Consider the following 27,960-nt stretch of genomic DNA (forward strand, 5'->3'; position numbering starts at 1 on the left):
TGAAATGCAATTAAGTTCGTTTATTGAAATAACATAAACTGTGAGTAATACAGATTGTTTTCAGTGTAATATAAATGTCACACGTTTCTCCTGGTAATAAATGACAAAGAGATAGCCAGATGCAATGCAATAGCAGAAGAATCTAGAATAATAAATTTTATTACTGCAAGTCTACTTGGAGATCAGCAAACCCAATCCCATTTCACAGATGAGGAAGCAAGGACCAGAGAGGCTAGCATTCTCCACTCTACCAAAATTTAGGGCACTGACCACGTGCCAGGCACTTACTTGGTGCTGTGCATATAAAAGTAAACAGAACACGGACCCGTACTTAAGGAGCGCACAGCCAGGCTGGGAGTGCAGGCAGGTAACACACAGCCTGGTGAGAACAGCATGCTCAAGCCGCAAGGTGCACCCAGTCCAGGCCTGGGAGCAGCTCTCCGAAGGCGATGCACGCGCTGACCCGGGAAGGAGAAGCAGATGTCAGACAGAGAGCTTGTGACACAGGGCCCAGGAAGGCCAAGGCGAGGGAAAGCATAGTGCATTTAGTTGACCCAAGGAGTTCAGGTACAAGGAAATTCTAGTCCTGGATGTCAGAGACAACCATCTCCTGACGCCCAGTTCAGTGCTATTTTTAGAATACTCCCTGTCTCTTTAGGTCTATTGACAGGTATGTGACGATTCAGCACATAGATTAATACTCTTGCATAGAGAAAAGGAAGCATACATGGCTCATGCGTACCTGGGGATAGACATTAACATTTCCAAACCCTCTTGTTTAAAATGTCTCTTTAGAGGAACAGTTCCTTCGTACTGTAGCTGTTCATCCCCTCCCAGCTGGGTCATGCCATACAGCTCTTAAGCCAGAAAGGGATTCTGAGGGATGACTTTGTTAGTAGCTAAGGGAACATGGGGTGGGGGCGGCACTGTCAGCAGTGAAACACACCTCCCTCCCAAGGCGAACCGCCCCTCTGACACTCAGCCCTGTGTGCGTCACGCAGAAGCGCGCACCCAAACAGGCTACACCACATTTGCCATCTCCTCAGTTCATATCACCACCTACTCTCCATTCTATTCCCTTCTGTAAACATAGCTTGAGTAGTCAAAATCATATATACAAAAAAAAATCCACATCAATGTTTATCTTCCTAAAATTATGATATTTATCTCCAACGAAGATTCTCATCTCCTCAAGTCTCAAATCCCTTTCGAGCTGGGGCCGCTGGCATCTGGTGTCCCACGCTGTCATCTCTGCCTTCACGGGCTTACCAGGAGCAGTCCTCGCTCATCCTCTCCGACTGGGCGGTCTGGCACGTGCTCGGGGGGGTAAACACCGAGGGGTCTTTAATGCCCAGCTGTACATCAAAAAACCGCGTGGACAATATCACACTGTAATTTACGGTGAAGGTTTCCTGGACAGGGTAACAATCCTTGGCTGTATAAATCCCAATCCACGTTTCATCTGTAAGAGGAGGGGAAGTCGACTTTTTAATATAGAAGATTGGCAAAATGTCTGTATTTTTTTATTGTGATCAGATATACATGAAATTTGTGATTTTAACCATTTTTAAGTACAGTTCAGCGGCATTAAGTACATTCTCATTGTTATGAAGCCGTCACCACCAGCCACCTCTAGAACCTCTCCATCTTCCCCAGTTGAAACTGTGCCCATTGAACACTAACTCCCATACCCCCTCCTCCAGCTCCCGGCAACCACCCCCCTACTTCCTGTCTCAATGAACTCGATGACTCTAGCTACCTCAGATAAGTGGAATCATTCAGTACTTGTCCTTTAGTCACTGGCTTATTCCACTTAGCATAATGTCCTCAAGGTTCATCCATGTTGTAGCAGGTGTCAGAATTTCTTTCCTTTTAGGGGCGAATAATATTCCATTGCATGTATATGCCTTATTTTGTTTATCCATTTATCTGCTGATGGACACTTGGGTTGTTTCCACCTTCTGACTATTGTGAGTAGTGCTGAAGATGAATATGGACGTACAAATCTCTGTTTGAATCCTTACTTTCGATTCTTTTGGGTATATGCCCAGAAGTGGAATTGCTGGGTCATATGGTAATTCTAGGCTTAATTTGGGGGGGTGGGGGGAGAGGACGGGAACCAGCTATGCCATTTTCCACAGCATAAAGGCCTGTGTTTTTGAAACAGTCTTGGGGTAGGCGTACTGGCAACAGAGCAGAGAAGAGCTTCACATCTATGTATAAAAGCAGACACAACAACGGAGTAGATCTGGTCACTGCGACTCTGGGGAGTGAGGCGAGAGAAGGAGAAGAAAGCACCTGATTCTAATGTATGCCTTAGACAGACGCCTTCCATGTCACTGGCCTCGGGGGACCAACACACGTGGGAGTCCAGGCTAAGCTCATAACAGCCAAAGTGGCAGAGAGGTACAGGTGGTGCCAGAAGCCTGCGGTGTTTCAAATACGATGCTTAGATCCTGGTGCTAGACAATTAGCAGAGTACACGTGGAGACTTCAGTGGGGTTAAACATTTCAATTAAGCTCATACATTTCCCTAACGACTACCTTCCTAAATGGACTTAAATATTTTTTCCCATCACACTCCCTGAGATGCATCACTTGAATACTTTCTTGAACCCTTACATGATCGAGCTGACTTTCTGTCGGACCACTCCTGGACGGTGATCTGCTCCTGGGGTCCCCCTATGGAGTACTGGTCCTCGAAGGTGGAGTTCTGAGGAATGTCCAGAGGATCCCAGGGCTCGGTCAGGGGGATCTTGGAGCACTGCTTGGTGGCTTGTTCGATCTGAAACATCACTCCATCCTTATAGAGCAAAATGTATTCAAATAATCTGAAAGACAGGTTAGAAGAGAACAGTGCAGGACTTGGAATTACGGACGCCACGCCTTTTACCTGCATAGAGGCCTTTGATGTAAATTACACTTAAAATAGCAAAAAAACAGTTTTGCTTGCTGAGCAATCATTTACTTATTCATAAACACTGATGCATGAACAACCTGAACATGAAATAATTAAAATTTTCAGAGGTCAAAACTGATTATTCATTGGACAATTATCGATTATGTACCTGTTATAGGCCAGACGCTGTGCTTAGGAGCCATACAAACCTGAGGAAGCCACAGCCCTGGTTTGTGACTTATCTTTGAGACACAGGAGCCCATGGGGGATCTGGCCCTTGGCACGGCTGAGTTATTCCTGCAGCACTAAGTCTATGAATTACAAAGGTATCCTACTGAATGTAGGACGGCAACACCCCACTGAGGATGGACCAGGCACCCGTGTGCCATTGTCTCGACTGTCAGTCCTGAGAAAAGGGCATTGGGGAGGTGTCGTTGCTCTGAGAACAGGCGCCCCTCATATACCGGGAGGAGGCTGAGACGAGCAAGGACAAAAGCCGGGGGAATCCCAGGCTGAATGGGTCCCCGTGAAGTTTGCATGCTCCCGGCCTCGTCTCTTGTGCCCCATGCACACCCCATGAGTGTAATGAGCCCGAGGTATTCTCAGTCTGTGGCTGGAGTCCACAGATGGCCCCGCCATCACCCTGCACGCTGTGTAGTCGCCAGCCCCGTATCTTTCCTAAAGCCAGGCATTCTTGGTGTTGCATGAAGCCCCTGAGTTTCCATACATTTGACTGTCTCTCCAACACTCAGGCCACTGCTGCTGGTCCAGCAGACTGAGGGTGCAGCCCTGACCACAAAAAGTGAAATTTGCAGCACCAGAAGGTGAAGCATCCAGAGAAGTGGCTTTTCATGAGCAAATGAAGATTGAAAAACCCAACCATCTGTGGTATGTGAGACTCACTCCATTCCACAGCCCCCACGGAGGACACCTGTTCCCCATCCCAAGTCCGAGCTTAAAAATTATTTCCTTCAGGAAAAATTATGATAAATGATAATTGTCCATACGGTCAACATAGTACTACCATGAATAGTATGTTTCTGTTTACTACATGCTGGTATAGAAATATACACATGGCTTCATTTTATATATTTAGACATATCTATCCTGCTTATTCCAGAAGATATTTGAAATGGCTTACAAGAGTAAAACGCTAGCTCAGACCTTTAGAAGTGGGAATGAATGCAGAAAGAAAGGACAGCGTTCATTTTATGCCAAATTGCTCAAAAATGGAGTCACCCTCTTATACTGTACAAGCAGGGCTCCTATCAAACTCTAAGCCCTATGGAAGAGTCTGGGCTTGGCTTGTCACTGTTTCCTCATGTCCAGTGAAGTCCCTGGCACATCGGTCTCAAGACTCGTGGAAGGAAGACAGAAACATTAGCATCAACTTCAGAGTACCTTCCATCAGTAATACGGGAATCTTAGTCCAGACACAAATCCTGTCCCATGATCTTCTTAACGACAGCAGGGCCCCCACAAAACACTGATATTGTAGGCCCTCAGGAGTGGCTGTCTTCACTATTCTGTACTTTCCCAAGTTCCAGGTGTCGAGCCTAGAGAGTCATTCCTAGCTTTTGCTAAAACTCCAGTCATGTGCTTCTCAAATTGCAATGACTGTCCCCAGGAAGAAATGCAGCCGCTTGCAGGAGACAGGGGCTTCCTTCTTGAGAACAGCCCTGAGCCCCTGAAACCACAGGATCACAGAAGTGGAAGCCTGGCAGCCACGTTTGCAGACACCACCTGGCCAGCCTCAGCAGAGCTACTGGACCAGAGGTGGGCATCCGACCGGGGCGCGACAATCAGACTCCCTCCTTCAGACATTTGGAATTTTGACAGGTCTGCTAGTGAGTCTCTTGATGTGGCTGGGCATGTCATACGTCAACGCAGAAGCCGTGGGGGGCTATTTTCCAACCTGTGAACTGAGTAAGAGTAAAAGATGAAGCAGAGAGAAGCCCTAGCAAGCCAGGATTCCAACAGCTGTTCTGCTCATTTCTCGGATGCATTTCTTTTCTGAGGCCCAGTGCCTGGAGGTCCCCCTGCAGAGTTATGATAAGTTTCCTTGGTTCTAGTAAATTTTCCTTTTTCTGCTTGGAATTTCTTGTGTGACTCATAATCAGGACTCGTGTCTAATACAGTTGAGGACTCCACTGTTTCATCTCGAGCCCCGGTTAACAGCTGCCAGCACAGCTGTTCTGGGAGAGGCACAGCAGGGCTGGCTGCAGAACCAAGGGCGACAGATGCCTGTTCAGTCACCTGCTGGGGAAGAGGAGGGAACAGCAGGAAAGGAACACTGCCAACCTCACTGTTTTCCTGACGCTATCTCTGCCCATACACAGAAGTAAAATTTAATTTTAAAACGAGAATTCTAGACTTGAAACAATCATTACGAAATGTTAACATTTGCTAATTCTGGGTGGTCTGAACACAGGTGTTTGTTACGGTGTTCTCTGTACTTTTCCGTTTTCAAAATATTTAATTTTTAAAAAGGAGGGCATAATCTGATATTGAGGTTATGTTGACAGTTCCTGAAGTAAAAGAGAAAATATTAATTTAATAGGAAACAAAGTAGAACCGTATAATTTGTCTTTTCAAAGTCTCATGTGGATATAAGTGAGTCCTGCTCCATGTGAAGTTTTGGAAAAGAAGATTTTCATGATGCTGTAGTGGCTTGTATGTTTGTGTGAACATATCCATAGTTCAGATGTAAGGTTCTTCATCACAAATGGGACGCAGGGTCTGCAGCCTGATAGAGCCCGGTCAACATGCAGAGAGATCAGCCAGGGTTGAAATGAGTCATCTGCCTGGGATGCTGCGCGGGTAATAACCAGAGACCCGAAGGACAGACTGACTTCAACAGAAACTGGATCCCAGGAGGCGAGATCAAAGCCTGACTCTGACGGGGAGGAAGCTGTGAGCATAGGAGTCACAGACCGCACCCCTGGGGTGCAGGCAAGCAAGGTGAGGTGCCGGAACGGGCGTAGAGGACAAGACAGGCAGGCCAGCCCTGGGTCAGCGACAGCGTGCAGACTCCTCCTAGCTGGCCAGACACCAAGCAAAGCACAGTTCCCTGGAGGGCCTGGGCGGTGAGCGAGGTCAGGCTCTCCAGGCCCAGCCGAGAAGCCAGCAGACGGAGCTCTCCCCAGCAAGCTCACGCAGAGGAAATGCCCAGCACACCATTTTCCCTCTCACTTCATGGGACAAAGGATTTTTGTTGCTTTTAACAAAATTTGCAGGCTATATGGGCAATTTCTGTTGTTTCCTGAAAATCCATCTTCCTAAAACTCAGGCTGTACCAGCCCCACGTTTTCCAAAACATTAAAAGCACATTAGGTGGCCAGTTAGCTCAGGTGGTTAGAGCATGGTACTGATAAAAGCATACAGAACTTTTATTTCTTATGAAAATAGGTTTCTGATTTTTACAAAACTGATTCAAAAAATTCAAACAACACAGAAATGGAAAAGGAAATAGAAATTGCCCAGAAACTCTAACTTACAGAAATAACTCTGCACATAGGTGTCTAGACATAAATTGATTTTTTAATTTAAAGTTTTATTTTTAACTGTGGTAAAATACACATAACATAAAATTGACCATCTTAGCCATTTTTGAGTGTACAGTTCAATAGTGTTAAGTACATTCACACTGTTGTGCAACCAATCTCCAGAACTCTTTCATCCTGTAAAACTGAAACTCTGTACCCATTAAATACTAACTCCGCATTCCCCGTCCCCCAGCCCCTGGCAACCACCCTTCTACTTTCTGTCTCTATGAACTCGATGAGTCTAGGTACCTCATACAAGTGGAATCATAAAGTATCTGTCCTTTAGTGGCTGGCTTATTTCACTTAGCATAATGTCCTCAAGATTCATCCATGTTATAGCGCATGTCAGAATTTCCTTCCCTTTTTAAGGCTGAATAATATTCCAATGAATTATACATAACATTTTGTTCATCCATTCATCCACAGATGGACACTGGGTTGTTCCCATCTTTTGGCTCTTGTGAATTCTACTGCTATGAATGGGTGTGCAAATATCATATTGATTTTTCAGTATATGTGCTACTCATATTTTATAAAAAATGAGTGAATGTTATTTATTTGTTTTCTAACCTACATTTTAAATTCAAAAATTTGTCCTTGGTCTCCTTCCAAGTCGAATATAGATCCATGGAATAACTTTTTTCTAATTTATTATGAAATATTTTAAATTCACAGAAGAGTTGAAGGATTAGTACAATAGTCCTACCACCTAGATTCAACAACTGTTACATTTTGTCATATTTGCCTTATCTTTTTGCTAAATATTTCTTAAAAACAAGGACTTTCTGCCTCATGGCCACGACTTTCACACTTAAGAAATTAAAATTCATTCCCTAATACCAGCTAATATCTGGTCCATATTCAATTGTCCCCCAAAACATATTTTAAAGCTGGTTTCTTAAATCAGAATCCAATCAAAGTTCCATCATCACATTTGGCTGTTATATCTTTTCTCTTTCAAAAATCTGGAACACTACTCCTATCTTTGTTATTTTTAACATGGCCTTGACTTTGTGAACATCGCAGGTTTGCAGATCTTCCACATTCTAGATTCCTTTGACAGTTTCCTCATGGTGTCATTTAACTTGTTGCTCTAGCTTCTGTCACTCCCACAAACTAGACATGAGATCTGAAGGCTTGAGTAGAATTGGGTTAAAGATTTTTGGAAAGAACCTGTCATTGGTAAGACTGTGTACTTCATGTGGGATCACGTCAGAAGGCAGGTGATGTCCCACCTACTATTCAAGCTACTAACTTTGATCACCAAGTTATTGGTGGTGACTCCAGATGTCTCCATCCTAAAGGGTTTCCTTTTGCAATTACCAAGTGATTGGTGGGTGATACTTTGATGTTGGGAACATCCTGTTACCCGATAACTGTCACCTAATGGTAGGTAAAAGCATTTCCTGAAGGTTGGCATAATAGTACCAACAGTAGAGTAAATGACATCTATCTACCTATCTACCTACCTATCTATCTACCTACCTATCTATCTATCTATCTATCTATCTATCATCACTCTGCGTTCTGAGGTCTTTATTTATCTGATGTATGACAAACAGTTAAAGTCATTATTCTTTGTGATGCTCAAATTGTCCCAAGTTCCGTCAGTGGGAGCTCCTTCCAAGTGGTGTTTGTGACTTTTGACATAACCCCATTAGTCTCTGATTGCTTCCTGGCTTTCAGTGCTCACCTTGGACTTTCCCTGCACCAAATCTGAAATCAGCCATTTCTCTGAGGAACCCTGGAACAACTCAGAAACGACATCAGGGCAGTAGATGTGCTCGTTGTCATTGGGACGTCACTACTTTGAGGCATTTCAGTGGTCAGAGTTTCCTACATTAAAAAAAAAACTAATTCATATTGATATTTCTAATTTAAATTTAACATGATAGGTTCCCCCCTACTGTTTTTGTTTTTATATTTGTATCTCATTTCTCTTAAAATAAAAATCACACTTCCTAAGAACATTAGCAATTTTGCTTGCTTTATGCTGCGAAAGGTTTGAAATAGCGATAATTTGCTATTACACTTTTCTGCACCTTGCCTTTTCCACTCTCTATTAGAGATTGTCCTCATGCTTTTTTATGGCAGTACAATAGTTTATTGTGTGTAAGTACCATTGTTTATTTAGTCAGTCTCCTACTGATGAACATTGGGCTGTCGCCCCTCCTATGATATTGCCAAAAAGCCACAATGAATAATCATGTGCTGTTTTGGAAGTGTATATTTGAGATAAATTACTAGATGTGAAACTACCAGGTCAAAAAGCATTTTGCTAAATATTACCAGATTTCTTTCCATAGGGTCGTACACTTTGCATGCCAGTCAGCAATACACCAGAGTGCCTGTTTTCTTTATAGTCTTGCCAACAGACCATGTCGTCAAACTTGGATTTGTGCCAATCTGATAAGTAAGCAATGTTATCTGTCAGGGGTTTTTTTAAGAACTTTTTTGTGGGGATAAGTATAACATACATACAATAGAATGCGTCAATCTAAAGTGTAGAGCTTGAGAATTTTTACAAAGTGAAAAACTGGGAGCCCCAACCCAGATCAAGATATGGCCCCCCGAAGCCTTCCTCAGCAGTGTGGTTTCAATCTGCCTTCACCCGTTATCATTAGTTGACCATCTTTTCACATGTTTAAGGACCGTCTGCTCTTCTTCTTTTGTGAAATGACTGTTCATTTCTCTGCACATCAGCTTTTGGGGTTTTTCTTCTCAATTTTCTATACCTCATTAATTAGCCTTATTAATTAGACCATAAATCTTAGTCTGATATAAGTTGCAGATATTTTTTCTCTGCCATTTGTTTGTTGACTTTATTTAAATTGTTTTCTACACTGCAAAGGGTTTTACTTTTTTTTAAAATCAAACTCCTTTTATTGCTTCTGGATTTTCTCATATTTAGAACAACTTTCCCTACTCCCAGGTTATAAAGGAATTCACCCATGTTTTCCATTATCCTTGTGTGGTTTTATTTTGTTAACATTTAGGTCTTTAACCTATTTGGAGTTTATTCTTGTGTCTGGTGTGAGATATGGATGCAATTTTATCTTTTCCCAATTACTCTAACACCATTGATTAAGAAGTCCATCTTTTCCCCAGTGATTTAAGATGCCACCCTTATCAAAGAGCAATTCCAAGCGTATGTGGGTCCACTTCAGGACTCTACTTTATTCCATCGGTTGTCTATCTATTCATGCACCTGTGTCTCTAAACCCAGAAACTTAACAGTGTGTTTCATAAGCTGGTAGAATCTACTAGTCCTCCCATTGTGTCCTTCTTGTTTTCCAAAGTTATCCTAGATATTTGGGCTTTTTAATTTTTCCATATGAAATTTAGAATCAATTTATTTAGCTCCAAAAAAACTTTTTGGCATTTTGAGGAGGACTCAGTTAAATTTATATATTAACATAAGTAGAATAGATATCTTTACGACGTTGACTCATCCTACGCCCCCCCCAAAATCTCCTTCTATTCTTTCAAATCTTATTTTATGTCTTTTTGTACATTTCAGGAGTGTTTGAAATTTTTTTTCCTATAAAGATTTTGCATATTTCTTTTAAATTTATTCAGAAGTAGTTTATCTTTTGTTGTTGCCATTGGTTTTTCAGATGGAACTTTCTCTTGTTATTTCTAGCAGACTTTTGTTTATACATATCAAGGCTATTGATTTTTCATGTTAATTTTATATACAGCTACCTTCCTGAATTCTCTTCTTGTTTGAATTAGTTTTATTTTTTAGATCTGCTGTGTTTTCCAGATATACTTCTTCCATATCATCGGCAACGATAGTTTTCATCTCTTATTTTCTAATTCTTTTGCCTGTATTTACCTCTCTGATTATATTGGCCAATAAATCCAACACAATATTAAATAAAAGAGAAATAACAGACATTCTTGCCTCCTTCCTGGGGTTAGTGGGAAAGAGGCCATGGTTTCAATATTAAGTAAATTAAGAACTATGCAGTTTTTATCATATTTAGGAAGCAACCATCAGTTCCCATTGAAAGCTTTCCTACCAGAAATGTTTATTAAATTTTGTCAACTGTCCTTCTCGAGACTAAGGAGATGATCACATGATTATTTTCATAGATGTTTATGGATTCCCTAAAATTGAATCATCCTTGCATTCCTGGAATAAGCCCCACTTGATCATAATGTATTCCTTTTTTTAGTGTGCTGCTAGATTTAGTTTGCTATTTGGGAATTTTTAATCAATGATTGTATCAATTTTCATAAACGAGATTAATTTTAACAGATGCATATTTCTCTTGTATATATGCACCACATTTTGCGTCAGTAGTCCCCTACTCATGACCACTTAGATTATTTCCACAAGTTGTTAATATTAACAATGCTGAATATAAATTGCAGATAAACCCTTTTGCCTCTCTGTGTTCATATCCCTGTGAAAAATTTACAGACTGGGATTGTTGAATTCCCATTTTATATTTGAAGAGATACTACTGTTTTCCAAAAAGTAACACTGGAATTTTTAACTGGATGTAGAACTTCAGTAATTTCTTTCCATTAGAAAAGGTACTAACAGTTTCCCCAACTATGACAAGGCAGGACAAAATCTTTCTGTCTAGTTTTCCTACTTCAAGATAAGGTTTACAGATCATGTGACTGGCATTTTAAGAAAGTTTGGACAATTTATCATGGTTCCCAGTCTACCACAGGTGAGCTGTATGATCATAATTTTAATCTCCCTATTTCTCATATGTAAAGAGAGACCAAAATTTGGAAGCTTACAGCATTATTATGAAGACGATTTGCGATAATGGGTATAACATAGTTATATAAGTGCAAGGAATTACCACTTTGTAGGAAAGTCTGATCATAGTTGTGTTTATTATCATCAGTTAACGTTTAACAAAGAAGCTACTCATTTAACTTGCACACATAAGACTTGATTCTACTATGTAACAAAGAAGGGTTAATTCATCCAGGTGAGATGGAGAGAAGAAGGAGAGAGCATTCTCAAGTGCTACAGTGGGCCACTTTGTGGAAGACCTGGCAGGCACTGTCACCCTTTCTCCCTTGCCTATCTCTCAATATAGAGGCTGAGAAAATATACTTACTTCCTTTGTCTTCCTTGGAGTGAGGAGTATAATTGGTTCTGGCCTTGGAGATCTAAAGAGAAGTTCGTGGGGACAGGGAATACTCTGAAAATTTCTCTTCTCTCAAAAAAGAAGAAGAAAGTCCTTATGCTATTTCCTTCATTACCTATCTTAGAACGTAGCTGGGTAGGGATATAATGCTTGGAGTGAAGGCAGCCATCTTGAAGCCATGAGGCAACAAGTCAGCATGTCATCTTGCAACTATGAGCCAGACTCTAAGAATGGCAGAACAGATGAATGGAGAAGAACCTGGGGCCTTGAATATCCTGTTGAATCAGACCCAGGAACACGTATCACCAGATACATGTAAACAACAAGCATCCTTATAGTTTAAACCTCTGTTAGATTTTTCTGACACCTGCAGCTGAAAGCACCCTAAATGAAGTAAGTAAAAACCACTGCTTTACAGGTATTATCTATTGGATTCTTTACAACAATTCTCTGAGAGCCTTCCCTTCCAGAATGAGCAGGATTTGGCTAATTATAGAACCCGAAATATCAGAGCCTGGCCTGGGCGTAGATGAACTCAAACAGTTACTGCCTTTTTTAGCCAAAGGCAATTGTTTTTCTGTCCTGAATCAGGGTAGTCAGGAAAAAAAAAAAAAAACAGTCCAAGGCAGAGGTTATAGACCGGCAAATTCAGCTAGCTGACATGTTATTTGCTTTGTTTTTCCTTTTTTAAACAGATGAGAAAATATGAGACTCAGAGCATAATTTAGTAGTAAATAATGGTGTTAGGATTGGACTCAAGGTCTGACCTTCTACCAGACTCATTCTAATTCATTACCACTGTGCTCCTTGCCTCTCTCCACGGGGGGAGGGAATGACTCTTCCCATCTACATAGAACTGCTTGGCCATCCAAGATATATTAAATTACAGAAAAGGGAGTGACAAACATTATATTGTGATTACAAGAGGACTTTGGCTTTTATGGAAGAAATTGGACAAACTTTGGATTTGTTCAATATGCAATATAATAGATTAGTAATGCATGCCGGCTCTCTGACTCTCAGCAGGAAGAACTGAGCTGCGGCCACTTGCCATTCTGGCGTACATCAAGATTGAGTTACACCCTACAGAAATTATGAGACACAAAAGAAAAACACTATTTCAAAATTGTTGTGTTAGACACAAACTCATTGCGCAGTCTAATGCCAACCACATATAACAAAAGGAAAATTAAATTACTTGAGAATGCAGCCCCAGGGAAAGTAAAATCAAAAAACAATTATGTGTGCAATTTAAGAAGCTGTCAGGTGATGGGTCTCCACCACTTGGATTCTAGTTCAAAAGAAGAAAAGGGTGCTCAAGAAATTGGAAGATTTTTTTTTCCAAAAATGTATCTGGATGAATATTGGCAATGTGTAGGCATACATTCTTTCGTCTGATGGAAGATAATAAAAAAATCCTCATGAGACACTAGTTCAAGCTGACTTTTTTTCACCACCACTAAAAGAAACAGCCTCATTAGTACTGAGATATCCATGTCTCCATGGTACACAGTGATTTCTAGAACTACATAGCAGGGGGTATTAAGGAGGTTGGGGGTGTACAATGATAGTCAGGTTCACCCAGTCAGCACTATGCTTTTCAGTAGAAATATGTCAGTTCCTACCATGTTGAAATATAAACACACACACCCTTCCAGAAAACAGCGAATAAAACTAACATATAAATCTTATTTTTCACTTTCACTGGGATTTGGCATGGTACTGTATTTATGAAAAAAAAGGAATAATGTGTGACCACAAAGATAGCTTTCTAATGAAAAACATGATTATCAAAATAGAAAATGCACTGGAGGCAATATAAAGCAGATCGGGTACGGGAAACGAACAAATAAACAAAAAACAGAACAAAAAAACAAATAAACAAACAAAAAAGCAGCGAATCAAAAGGTATTATTCCAGAACTCAGGTGTTATTCCCGAACACCATAAAGTGTTGAAAAGGCTAATGAAAAGATAAGAAATTTGGGAGACAGATGTAAGAAAACCAATGCATGTAGGTAGAGAGAGATTCTACAAGGAACAGAGAAAACAGCATCAAACCTCCAGAAAAAGCAGATGAAACTTCCCTAGACCTAGATATAACTGGAGATGTTAGTGGAGTTCAAGGATGATGGACACAATGTACAAAAACTTGAGCAGAAACAAAACTATTAAAACTAAATCAAAATTAGTTGGTAACAGACTTCTCTTCTAGAGCTCTAAAGGCCATAAAATTTTTAAGTCAAATACTATTATTACCCAACAAATTGTATACACCCTAAAATTATCGTTATGTACAACAGCAATAAGTAGACGTTCTCAGATATTCAAAATGTCTAAAATGATGAATGTATATCACCCCAGTAGCACCCTCTCTGAAGAAAATTAATCGAACCTGTTCTCTCGCTGGCTGAAATCTGAACGAAAATAAAGGATTCGGATAAATAAGAATATTAGTATAAAAGAAATTGCAGTGAATAACAGAAAAGTACAATAATTTGTTTCTTCTTAAATAGAAGACCTCGTGGCAAAGCTACTTAGAATTTGTACAATCACACGCACTATAAAAATTCCTCTGTGTTTTAACAAGTGAAGAAGTTGACCTTTCAGAGGCTTGACTCAGCATGGTGAAAGAAGGAAAGACTAGAAGCCATCCAAACACTTTAAATTCTTTTCAACATACTAAGTGGGACCTATATAAATACTTGTCCTTTAAAAAAGAAGCCATTCTGGCATCAAAAAGCTAGATTCCCAAGCTTTATTCTCTAACTCCTTAAGCAGAACTGAGACATCACGAGGATGCCTACTCTAGGGTCCCAAGAGTAAGCCAGACAGTACCCAGAGCTGGACCAGGAGGAGAATCAGTGTCCAAAATACAGAGTGTGTGAGTAAGGGGACAGGTGGAGGGCTTGATTTGGAGGTGAAGGACTACCACATCAGGAGGAAACACATAAACCACACCAGAACACAGCACCTGACAGGACATTACAATAGATATTAGATCTGGGCTAGATTCTCTCCCCACCATCCTTTGCTCTCAAGGGTGTGGGATGGTAGAATTCTCCACTGGTCCACTGCCCCATTTCTCCTGAAATAAGAACTTCCGTCCTCTCATGCTTTCCCTACATTTGCTGCCTCTGCCTCCCCACTTCCACCAGGGCCCCCTGCTAAGAGTTGTCCTAGGGATCCTGAAGCAGGTGCTGCTCCCACTTGACTTCAGCCAGCTCAGCTAGCTCCACACTGGCTCAGGCATTTTCCTCAGAGGAATATCTGCCTTTCCCAATCTGGACATCCTGGCTCAGCAGCTTCTTGGTGAGACACTCTGGGCAGTAGGCCTTACAATTCCAGAGGATATTAAGAGATGTCTCAGTAAGGGACTAGGGAGGAATGTTCTAGAAACTTTAGAGTCAATGCAGATGGGCTGGCTCACCACAGTCTTCTCTGCAAGTATTTTCGAGCAGCCTCAGAGGGCTTTACATTCATCATGGCTGCTCCCGGATGCCACACCAACTAGTCTGGCAGTTCATAACTATATATATATATTTCTCATAAGTTGTATCGCACCCATAGCCAACAATGCTACATCAGACCAAGGAACTGAAGTGCCCTTTGGCCCTGTGCCACCATCTTCCCGTGCGCCAGCATCTCCCCTGGCTGCTTCTGAGATGCTCCAGAGCAGCAGATTCTCTGGGTTCTATGATCCGAATGTTTGTGTCTCCTCCACATTTCATATGTTGTAAACCTAACGCCCAAGGTGACAGCATTAGCAGTTAGACCTTTGGAAGGTTACTAGGTCACGAAGATGGAGCCTTCGTGAATGGGATTAGTGCTCTTATAAAAGAGACCCCAGAGAGTTAGCTGGCCCCTTCTACCATGGGAGGATACAGCAAGAAGTCTACAACCTGGACGAGGGCCCTCACTCCACCATGCTGGCATCTGGATCTTGGAATTCCAGCCTCCAGAACTGTGAGAAATAAATTTCTGTTACTTATAATCTCCCCAGTCTGTAGTATTTGTTACAGCAGCCTGAACAGACTAAGACACGGGAAGAGCTTGGGGCATTGCTTTGGTGACTCTTCGAGGGCAGGCTGGTGACTCCCACTCACCGGCAGAGCTCATACGCTGGAACTTTCCCAGTAGATCTAACTTTAGCCACAACAAAAGTAGCCTTTTTGTCCAGGGGCAGCTGCCTGCTTCTGTTTGGGCACCATCTGTCCGAAGAGTTTCTCCTTTCTTTGGAGGGTCTGAGGACAATGGAGACACCCTGCTGGGGGCCTCCTTCTTTGGACAGCCTCTCGATTCTAAGAGGCACTGCTTCTGAAGGAAACCATTGGTTCTTGGGTAGCTTTCAATGCCCACATTGGGGGAAATTCTCCAAAGTTGAGATTGAGGAGCAAAAGAGACACTGAAGACAGTGTTTGATGAGAGTACAGCTGGGGAGGGGCTCATGGATGAAAGGACACTGGGAATCCTTTTCTGGAGGTTGTGGTCTGCCTTCCTAGGGAGGTTCCACTACAACCTGCATGAAAACTGTTCAAAATATGGGTATGCAGTGTAATTTGATGCCAAAAATCATTATTAACAAAGGAGATACATAATGTAAAATATAAATGAATAATAAACTATAAAACCTTTATATAAATCTTTGAGTTTACTTTTAAAGATATAATTATGAGAAAAAGATAGAAAATACAAATATAGAATACTTGGAAGGAAAAAAGGTATCAGTATATAAGATGGAGTTTTTTAAGAGTTAAGAGAAAATCATGTACAAACCTATGAGGATAAATACAATCTTGATGAAATGGAAGATTTTCTAGGAAAATATAAATAACCAAAACTGACTCAGAATGAAGCAGAAAGTTAAGTGGATGAATAATCAGAGAAAAAAATCTTTACAATGGCCCACTAAGATCTCACATCTTTGTACTTAAAAAGAGATCAAAGAATTACTTCCTCAAAAGGAGCTGGGTCCAAATGGTTTCACAAATTAGTTTTTTCCAACCTCAAGGCTGTAGAGCATAGAGAAACATAGAAAGCTCCCCAATTCTTTTACAAAGCTATGAAAAATCTGACATTAAAATATAGGAAGGACAAAAATAAAAACTACAGGTGAAGCTAAATTGTAGCTATGGATTAAAAACAAATCTTAAAATACTAGCAAATCAAGTCAAGCAGATTATTAAAAGGATAATATATAATCAGAGTTTATTTCAGGAATGCAAAGATGGTTTAATGGTAGGCAATCTATTAGTACAAATCACTAGGTTGGTGAAATTTAATATCTATCCTAATTAGAATAAATTCTTATAAAATAGGTCAGAAAAATATTTACTGAACATGATAAAGTATCTTTGTTAAACCAGCAGCCTATAGGTGACCTAACTTTGAAATATTAGAGAAATTCACATTAGAGTGAGAATCACACAGAGGGTGACATCACTGCAGGTATGTCATTTTGCCCTTGTGTTTCTTGTTTATCATATTAGAAATCACTAAAAATCATTAGACTCCTCTTAGGCATGAGTGTAGGAAACATGGACACTCATATTCTAAATGTGTGAATCCCTTTTCTGTCATTTTCTTAACTAGGAATTTATCCAAAATATATTAAAAAATGGTACACACATAATTGTACTCAAATCCAAAGTTATACATGTAGTTGTCTCTACTAGTCAAAAATAGAGGGCAAAGAAACGTTAACTGTCCCATCATAAGGGACTGCTTAAAGAAACTGTGCTCTATCCATTAGCTCGAATAACACACAGTCATTAAAAATGATTCTCTTAAAGATTACTTAGTGGCATGAGAAAATGCACAATATTTTGTTAAATAAAAAATTGCATAGCATGTTTCCATTTTCATTTTAAAGTTGTATAAACAGGAATAGAAAAAAAATCCAGAAGCACATATATCAGGGTTGTTAATCCTGAGTGGCAGAATTATGAGCGATCTTTACTCTGTTATGCTCTTCTCTGTTATCTAGATTATCCACTTTGAACGTGTTTAATGCTCGCAATCCAAAAGCCATAAAAAGGGTATTTATTTGCTCAACAAACATTTATTGAGACTCACACCGTGCCAAGCACTTCTAAGTGCTGTGGGTCTGGTGGTAAACCAGACTGATAACATTTTCCTCTCACTCCAGGGAAGAAAGACAGACGATAAACACCAAACGAATGAGCTGACAAGAAAAAGTCACATGGTGATAGCGTCCTGAGGAAAACAGAACAAGATGTGATGGAGAGCAGTTTGTGGGGAGGGGTTCGCTGGATGGTCACAGAAGGCCCCTCTGAGGAGGTGATGAGCTGAGACCTAAATGAGGAGAAGCCGGGAGTTCAAAGATGATAGAAAAGGCCATTATGAACCAGTATGTGCTATAGTATGTATATTGTACATCTAGAAAATTCCTAGGATATTCAGAAGATGTTAACAGTAGTCACCGTGGTTGGACAATTTTGGTAATGTTTACTTCTTTCTCTTTCCATATCTGTATTTTAAATATCCTTCTACAATGAATATATGTTATCATTATTACTCACTCACTTATTCAAAAAAATTCAGTCAGTCCCTGTTCTATGGTGCTGGAGATATAGCACCAACCAGATAAAAATCGCTGACCTGACAGAGCCTTACTTTGGGCAAGGGGAGGCGGGGAGAGAAGGAAACAGACTTAACAAATATTAAACAGTACGTTAGGTGGTGGTAAGTATCTTCAACGTATAAGGCAGTGAGGTGGGGTGTATAACAATGTGAAGAAGAGAGACAGTCTAATTTGGGAGTGGGCCACACAGCTTTTTAGGGAAAAGGCCTTCTAGGCAGAGGGAACAACAAGTGGCAAAGGAGTAAGCATGCTGAGGCTGGGGGCTGGAATGAGTGAGCCGGTGATGTGATAACGGATGGATGACGGAGTGAAGTCAGAGACAAGGTGTGGAGGGGGTGGAGGAGCAGATCCCATAGGGTGGCCGAGCCCTTGTAAGGACATTTACTCTGCAAAAGACAGAACGGCATTCGAGGGTTTCGAGCAGAGAAGTGACATATACAACACTTTTTAGCAGAATCACTCGGGCTACTATGTTGAAAACAGATCAAAGTGGGCAAGGGCAGAAATAGGGGGACCTGTTAGGAGGTTACTGCAAAAAACCCAGGCAAGAATGATGAAGGTTTGGACCAAGATGGTAAGGGGAGGTCAGATTCTGGGTGTATATCAAAAATAGAGTCAATAGGGTTTGCTGATGGATTTCTTGCAGCAAGTGGGAGAAAAAGAAATCAAGGATGACTCCAAGAGTTAATCCTGAGCAACTGGAGTTGCTATTAGCTGAGATTAAGAAAACCACGGGAGGAAGAACTTTTGTTTGTTTGTTTGCTTGTTTGCAGGGTTGGCATTAGTTTTGGAAATGCTGAGTTTGAGATGACCAGTAGAGGTCGAAATGAAGAACTCAACTGAGCATTGGGATGTGAGTGTAGAGATCAGGAGAGAGCTCCAGGCTGCAGATACAGATGTGGGCATCCTCGTGTAGAGACGTGTAGAGATTGTGTAAAGACGGCATTGAAAGCCATGACCTAAATGAGATTACCAAGAGAGGGGTATAGACAAAAAAGTAAAGAGATGGAAAGCCTGAGCCCTGGAACATTCCACCATTAATGGTCTTAGAGAAGAGGAGGAAGAGGAAAGGAGACTGAGAAGAGGAAATGAGGCAGAAGGAGGGAAACCAGAAGAGTGTGGTGTCCTGAAAGCCACGTGAAGAACGTATACCAAGATGGAGGAAATGACCAACAATAAAATGAGGACTGACCAAAGATCACTTGATGAGCAATGTGGAGCGCACTGCTCTTCACCACAGCAGTTTCAGTAGAGTTTTGGTGGGAAAAGTTTGGTTGGAGAAGGTTCCAGACAGCACGGGAGGACAGAAATGGGAGTTAGTATGAGATTTGCTTTAAGCAGAAGGGGTGAATCGGGTTGCAGCTAGTAGGATTGAGAGAAGAATTTTTTCTTTAAAGATGGGTAAAATAAAAGAAATTATAAAGGGGAAAAATAGAAGATTTTTACTGGAATTGGGGAAATATAAGACTATCGCATTAATTCCAGGAAAAACAAACCACTAATTGGTGGAATATTTTCAGGTCTTTGGGCACTTTGCCCCTGACCACCCTCTTCGAGGTCAGAATCAGAAAGAAACAGCTCAAGGTTATTGGAGAGAAGGAAAGATGTTTTCAGAGCAGTATGACAACCACCTCTGGCTTCTATTTATAAGTCAGTCTTATACCCCACCAGGCTCTTTACTCCCTTGGGCTCATCTTCCTTGGCACTTAATTTTTCTCCCTTCTCACTTCTCCCTCCACATTCCAGCATCAACCCTCTGAAATCCTGGGTCAACAGACCCACTGAATCAAGACTCTTAAAGCAAACTTTATGTGCTTCCAAGAAAATCTCCTTCTTGAGGAAAAACTCAGTATTGCAAATCAGCGTGGTTTATTTTTCGAGGATCAAAAGGCCACAAGCAGCTAGACTTCCTGAGCTCATAAAAGAAAATGCTGGCTTCGGCCATCGGAGATCAAGGGGAGGGAGGAAAGGCAAAGGAGACATTCTCCTGAAATTCTGAAAGTCGCGATTTCCTGAAACAAAAGCCCAATCCATTCAAAACAGGGTTCGTGATCAAATGAACTTGTTGAACGTTTCATACTAATTTACCTCCCCTAGCCGCATAGACATATTCTGAGGATTTATCCTGAGAAATGATGTTACTCTGAGAAGTCCAAAACAAACATCCGAAAAAATGTAACCTGACATTCCCTTCCTCTCACTGAACAATTTAGTCTAAAGCCACTAGGTAGGGCCGAGCAGGAGTGGTGTGTGCATGGCCTGGCCTGCACCACAGAGCTGGAGCGAGGTCAGGAGGGCACCTCTGCGGGGAGGGGGCATCGTAGCAATGTACGATTGGTTACCGACTGCAACTGAGTAAGGGGAGCCCATTTTCTCACTGTCTGAAAAAGGAGTTACAAAAATGAACAGGAGAAAACTAGAAGGAACCATGTGGTGGTGGATTCGAATTGTAAGTATTGGCCTAAATAACTCTATGGATTAGAATTGGAAGCTTAGAAATAAATATAGATGTAAATGTGTGTATAAATGAGTGAGTGAATGAGTGACTCTGTGTGTGTGTGTGTGTGTGTGTGTGTTCAAACCTATAGCCCCTTGCTCTGTCAATGGAAAGGGTCTGGGAGCAGTGCCACCCGTCAGCCATGAGCATAACTAGAGCAAAGATCTTGGCTTCCAAATATTACACTCCAGTAAAAGTATCAGAGCTTCTGGGGAAATGGCTTGTTCCCAGACTCTGGCAGGGAAAGTACAGATGCTCTTGGAATATCTTGTGGTGCCAGAATGCAAGGAAGTGCTCAAAGAATAAGAGAGACATGTCAAAGAGGCTGCCACTGGCCAAATCGGGGACAATTTGAACATCAAAATAAACAATGAGAGCAAATGCAATACAATGAGAATCCTTCAGTCCAGGCTGACATGAATAAATTGAAAGTTTAATGAAGAATGAGGTAAGTACATGGTTTTAAAATATCACCCTAGAAAATACTCACTAACTACAAAGTAAAAAAGTGTCACTTCACACTGAGGAAACCTTGTAGACATCAGTTAATCAAGTGATCAAAGCAAACCTTGGGATGCAATAAGAACAGAGGATTTCCTCTGTGATATTGCTACTATAGGTCAATAACTGGAATCTAATTATGAGGAAACATCAGACAAACCCAAATCGAGGAACATTCTACCAAATAACTGGCCTGTAATCTTCAAAAGGATCAAAGTGCAAGAAAGACTGAGGAACTGTTCCAGACAGAGACACACCACCAAACTAAACACAATGCATGAACAGAAACTGGGTCCTTTTGCTACAAAGAACAGGAAAAGAACAACGAGCAAAACTTGAATGAGATCCAAATTTCCGACGGCAGAAATCAATCCATGTTAATGTCCTGATTTTTATGGTCGCGTTGCAGTTATGCAGGAGAACGTCCTTGTTTGTAGGACACACTCAAGTATTTGGGGGTGTGGGGATATCAAACTGGCAATTCACTCTCAAATGGTTCAAGGGGAAGAAAGCTTGTTGCACTATAATTGCAACTTTTCTATAAGTGTGAGATAATTTCAAAATAAAATTATATATTTAAAGAAATAAAAAACCTTATCCTGATTCTCAAACACGCATGATCGTTGAAGTTACCTACTGTGATAACACCCCCTGGAATTAATCTTCCACAGCAGATACTTGGAGGGGCCCTTCTGGAAGCAGTCCTGTTCAGTCCCTTAGCATGCAGGCAGGCTCCACGGAGAGGAGAGCCTTCTGGGTTTGGGGCCAAAGGATTTAAGGGTAGCCTCTTCTTTTCTCTACCCATGAACGCAAGCTTAGCTGAAAAGGAGAAGGAAGAAAAAGAACTTTGAATTTATCTACACAATTTTAGAATCTATGTCAAGTTCAATCTATCACGGTAGAAACAGGAATCAGCCTGATATAATAAAAGTACAATTAGTGCTTTCGTGATATCACTTAATCTTACCTGTACCCAGCTTTAAGAAAGAAGGCCTAACATGAAAAGATGCTCAACATCACTGATCATCAGGGAAATGCAAATCAAAACTACACTAAGATATCACCTTACACCTGTTAGAATGGCTAAAACAACCAAAACAAAAAATAACAAATGTTGGAGAGGTCGTGGAGAAAAAGGAACCCTCATACACTGCTGGTGGGAATGCAAACTGGTGCAACCACTATAGAAAACAGTATGGAGATTTCTCAAAAAATTAAAAGTAGAAATACCATATGACGCAGCCATCCCACTACTGGGTATCTATCCAAAGAACGTGAAATCAGCAATTCCAAGAGACCCATGCACCCCTATGTTCATTGCAGGATTATTCACAACAGCCAAGACGTGGAAGCAACCTAAGAGCCCACTGACAAACTGATGATTGGATAAAGAAGATATGGTATATATAAACAACGGAACACGGCTCAGCCATAAAAAAGGATAAAATTGTCCCATTCACAACAACATGGATGGACCTTGAGGGCATTATGTTAAGTGAAATAAGCCAGATAGAGAAAGACAATCTCTGTATGATTTCACTCGTATATGGAAGTTAAACATGTGGACAAAGAGAACAGATTAGTGGTTACCAGGGGAAAGGGGAGTGGGGGATGGGCACAAAGGGTGAAGTGGTACACCTAGAATATGACTGATAAATAATAATGTACAACTGAAATTTCACAAGGTTGTAAACTATCATAACCTCAATAAAAAATTAAAGAAAAAGAAAGAAGCCCTAAATATTATTTAGTATCAGCATTGTAGATATCATTAAAGTTAAATTAAAAGATGAAAAACACTGACATTCTGAGAAACTAAGGACCTTGTTGTAGTGAAGCCAGGATTAGAAGCCACGTTGTAGCATCCCATGACTGTCTAAATGGACGCCCGTGCTTTCTCCACTACACTAGGTGTGTTCTGTGAAAATAGAGAAGAGAGACGATATTCTGTTCTCCAAGAAATAGAATAGTCTGGGAAAACTGAGACAAACATGAACTGATGAGAAGTTGAATAAGAATCCACTTGCCACTCCACTTAAGACATTTTTCCTTCTTATCTTTGACCACAAAAAATTCCCCAAACAAGTAGAAGTGGAAGTTGAACGGTCTTCTAAGATGTTATCCCTGATTACTGGTGCATATCCTCTTAACGCCTCTCTGCTCACTCTACGTCATTAATTGCAACACCCAAGCCACCATTTTGTAAGCGGGAGTGGTAAGTTATTGGTGGTCTAACCTTCAGGATCTACGCTGCCTCACCCTAAAGTTCAACATGTTGACTGAAATATGAAAATAATCTTCTTGCTTTCCCTTCAGTCTTCCAACTGTAATACTTGTGAGTTTAATCAAGGAGTCAGGAAAGATAGTTGGAACCAGAAAACAAAATAGTATCAATTACTAATATTTCCCGTTCTTTGCTAAGGCTTGTCTTATCTGAAGCTTGTAAAGTCGTTTAATCTTTTCCATCATCTCAGGGAAAAGAAAGCCTGGAAAATTCTAGTCATTCACAGTAACTATCAGTGAGATTTTCCATAACTATCTGGATGTAAAATAAAAATCTTAAGAAGTTGATCCAATTCTAAAATGAACTTCTCAACTTACTAATAAATGTGAAGAGACAACCCATCCATATTTTCTTCAAATAACATCTGGTTTCTTGGCCAGACTACTAATACCTGAAACATTTTCTGAGTTTGTCCCAACAAATCTATATTTAAAGAGCTTAAAAATGCATTTATGCACTAAACATTCTCTTCTACATCTGACACAGGGCCAGAGATGGAACTCTGAGACACAACCTTGCCAAGAAGTTGCAAAGGAAAGGAAGAAAATTTCCTTCTAAAAGTTCAACTGTGAAATCGACACTTGATGGACTGGGGCAGAAAAATAAGAAATCACCACATGGGGACAAAAAAGCTTCTAGGCCAGAAAGATTTAGCCAAGACCTTACTAAAGATATAAGACACACATCTGAAGACCATATTAATTGATCATGGAAACATAGAAGGGTTGCTAAGACAGACCTGAGCAGTACGCACCAGGCTCTGTGCAGAGCAGAGGGAGTCTGGGCCAGCAGCACTGGGGTGGTGTAATAGAACCAGCGACAAGTCGTGTCTGTGGTGAAAATGAATGGGTCACTCTATCTGGGCCTGATTACTCTGGGCTGGCCTGTCTTATTCCTGATGGAACGCTCAGCATTGAGCCTACAACCTAGCCTAGAGCAGGCAATCATTAGATTCAATGAATTTGCTCCAACTCTTTGCTCACAACCTGCTCATTATGATTTGGCTCCCCACATTGTTCTGCCGACAGGGAGAGAATGACTTCGTCTTGTGAATGTGAGGATTCTGGCCCCCAAGCCAGCTACAGCACTCAGTGAAATGTACAGTTTAGCATCTGAGCTTGCCTACTCCAGAGTCAGCTCCCAAAGGAAGGGCCCTTGAGCGCACCGCCAGATCAAGTGTCTGAGCCCCAGGGCTGGCAGCCAGTCTCTGGGCCACAGTAAATTTACCAGGATGGTGACAATGGTGGCAGTGATGGGGACAACCATGGCCATATGCTAAGCACCTTCTGCACTGTGTGTCAGACACCACAGTTGTCTGCTTTACACTGGAAACTCACTGAATCCTTTACTGCTTGAACTCATTGAATCCCACAACAATCCAATAAATGAGGCATTATGAGTATTCCCATTTTGTAAATGAGGGAACTGAGGCTCAGTAAATGTTAGTAACTTACCCAAACACCCACATTAGGAATCTGCATTCAGACCCAGACTTGTCCGACTCTAAAGCCTAATCTTGTCATTGTGAACATACTCCCTCTGGGGGATGTACCCCATCCCTCTCCTGGCATCCTCTTCCCCCTCAGCAGTGTGCTCTGGGGCATTCCGGTCCACCCGCAACATGACTACTCCTCAGTTCCCCACGAATGCGCCAGCCTTCCCAGCAAGGCGCACAAAGAGGAGCAACCGAGCCCTAATCAGAAGTGCAGAAAGCCAAAGCCTATCAAAGGGAACAGCATCGCCATCCATTCCAGGCCATCAAAAGTCAAAAGTGGGGGCCTCCTCCTCGACCCTTCCCTGTCCCTCGCCATGCCCGCCCCATACCACCTAATCATTTGCACATCCTTCAATAAACCTCTTCAACACTTCCCAGCGCATCTGCCTTTCACAATCACCATTGCCACTGTCCATCTCTCACTGGGACCCCATAAAAGACCCCCAGGTCAGGTTTCTGTCTCCACGCTTGCTCTCCTTTATTCTCAAAGACACATCCAGTGGTCTTTATATTATCCAGTCATGGCATTCCACTGTTTACAAGTCCTCCAGTGGCTCCCCAATCCATCATACTCCCCGCTTCAGTCCTACTAGTGATTGGCCTGCAGTTCTCGGCGTCCTAGCCCGGCCTGCTCCAGAGTGTCCTGGGGCACACCCACAGCCAGGCACCAGTTTTTCCTCCACACCACCTCTGGTGGGCTTGTGCAGGGACTTTGGGACATGCTCATGTTTCACCTCTTCCAGGAAGCCTGGGTTAGGGGCCCATCTGAGGTGCTCTCATCACACCCAGCTCAGCCTTCATCTCACTGCATGGGAATTTTTATGTATGGTGCTCCACCCCCGGACTATGACCTCCCTGAAAGCCAGGACCCCACTCTGTTTAGACACAAGGCCTGACACAAAAAAAATGCATGTTGAATGAATGAATGAATGGATGGACGGATGGATGGATGAGAGCCATGTATGTCATAGGTGTCAGAATCCACTCAGCTTCCTCATGTCCCAGCTGTGTGATCTGGAGAAAGTCGTTTAGTCTCCCTAGACCTCAGATTCTCTGTCTGCAAAATAGAAATCATAAAACCTACGCTGTGAGATTTAAACTAAATCATTTAATATGTGGAAAGTCCTCAGCACCACACCTACTATGTAATAAGTGCTCAAAGTTGGTGGTTGTGATTATTAATACTATGTTCTTCGAGACCTAACTGGAAGCATTCATGTTTCTGAAAGGCCTCATGGATACTCCCAGTGCCCCATGATGACTCAGCGGCTTCTGGACTCCTCGGCACTCATGGCTTCCTTTCTATGATGCATTATCTTGCACTCTTGAATATACTGCTTTGAAAGCTTCTGACACTTCCGTACTTTCTTCAAGATGCCTAATACGTGAACGAATGCTTTTAGGTGAAATATCAAGATTTGCCATAGATTTTACCACCCACTGGAGCCTTAACCCGCTGACATTCACATGGCACGCCTAGTGATGCAAATGCCACACCCAGAGGCAACACAAGGCCAAAGGAAGCACACGGAAGAACAGAAAGGCTGTGGAATTGACAGTGGTGATCCCAAACAGAAACCACGTCTTAAAGGGGTCAGAAGCGAGACGAGGTCTCAGAAACAGGGAGACCTTTGTCACAACAGATATGGAAAGGTAAACTTTCAGACCAGCGGTTAAAAAAAATTAAAGTATAGCCCCTCTATGGAATATCGCAGCCATTAAAAACAAATAGGGGGCCAAGTGATGAAATGGCCAATAAGAACACCTAAGCTATCAAGTTATATAAAAAAGATCCAGATAATATATGTTTTTCGGTCACGGTATGCAAAACTTGCTTTAAAAATTTTTTAAAGAGTAGACCAAAATTTTAATAGTTGTAACAGGGTGATCTGTTTGTGGGTGACATTTTCTTCTATCGATCCCCGCACCTTTTGGAGTGTGGTCATATTCCTTTAAAATACAAAAAAAATAATTGTTACAAAATATATATTCTGCGTGCCTCCCTGGCAGATGGCTCCTGGAAGAGAGAAGATAGCGCAGAAGACACGCCCTAGGCTGAAGGGGGCTCCACGAGCCGCGAGCCTGACTCAGCAGTGTGCGGACCCCGGGCGACCTGGGCTGGGGGCGCCCGGCAGAGCCATCCCGCCCCTGCCGGGTTCTTTCCGGGCCCGCTCGCTGGGTATCACAGAGTACCCGCTGACTGGCCACCCCCGGTGGGCCCAGCCCTCCACCCAGCCCCCGACCGTGCTGTCCCCAGCGAGCCCCCTTGCGAAGTTTCTCTTTGGCAGGGAGCAGGCGCCGCGCAGCCCCGGAGACCTCGCCCCGGCCGGGTCCCCCGCGCCCCCCCGTGCCCCGCGTACCTCTTGCAGGGGATCAGCGCCTTCCTCTCGTCCAGCACCCGCACGCGCTGGTTGAGCCCGTCGTACGAGAGCAGGGCGCGGCTGTTGCGCCCGCTGCTCTGCCGGTACAGCACCTGGCGCCCCTCCCACTGCTGCGGCGCCTGGCACGGGCGCGGCGTCCCCGGGGAGCCCCCGGCCCCCAGGCCGCAGATCCCGCTCAGCGCGCAGACCCAGAGGCCGCCCAGCAGCCAGGCGCCCAGGGTCCCCCGGGCCACGCGGAGTGGGGCGCGCCCCGGCATCGCGGTCCTCAGCGCCCTGCGCCCAGCCAGGGCCAGCCCGAGCCCGAGGGGGCGCCGAACAGCCTGGGCGCCGAAGGCGGCGAGGCGCGCTCCCCCGCCCGGTGCGGGAGTGCTGTCCGCGAAGGTCCTGCCTGTGCCCGCGGCGGCCTCCACCGCCCTCGGGATCAGGACCGGCGAGGCCGGGGCGCCGGGCCCAGGGGCCTGGGAAGCCTCGGGTGGATGGCGCGGGAGGTGTTTCTGCAGGGGGCCGCTGCCCGCTGTGGCTTCTGTTTTCACTTGCTCTCTGCTGCCAACAGGAAATGCAGTGGCAGTGGTGCCACTAGCATCCTGAAGGGCATCCGGGTTTTAAAGGGAGAGGGGGCGGTGAGAAGGGACGTG

General features: G+C 42.7%; 1 protein-coding gene across 2 annotated transcripts; it reads right to left on the bottom strand.

The window, feature by feature from the left end:
- Positions 1-27,881, bottom strand: EPDR1 (ependymin related 1). Of its 2 annotated transcripts, XM_014831928.3 has the most exons (3): positions 27,305-27,881; positions 2,623-2,831; positions 1-1,462 (listed from the first exon to the last, which is right to left on the bottom strand). In XM_014831928.3, exons 1-3 carry the CDS (start codon positions 27,580-27,582, stop codon positions 1,266-1,268), a joined length of 684 nt encoding a protein of 227 aa, XP_014687414.1. In that variant the 5' UTR covers positions 27,583-27,881; the 3' UTR covers positions 1-1,265. The 2 variants fall into 2 exon arrangements, with proteins under 2 accessions (XP_014687414.1, XP_070360686.1); XM_070504585.1 differs by lacking the exons at positions 1-1,462; positions 2,623-2,831 and adding an exon at positions 21,799-21,984 and having other exon boundaries at positions 27,305-27,837.
- Between the last annotated feature and the right edge of the window lie 79 nt (positions 27,882-27,960).

The sequence above is a fragment of the Equus asinus genome, chromosome 1, assembly GCF_041296235.1.
Source record: "Equus asinus isolate D_3611 breed Donkey chromosome 1, EquAss-T2T_v2, whole genome shotgun sequence".
Taxonomy (NCBI): Eukaryota; Metazoa; Chordata; class Mammalia; order Perissodactyla; family Equidae; genus Equus; species Equus asinus.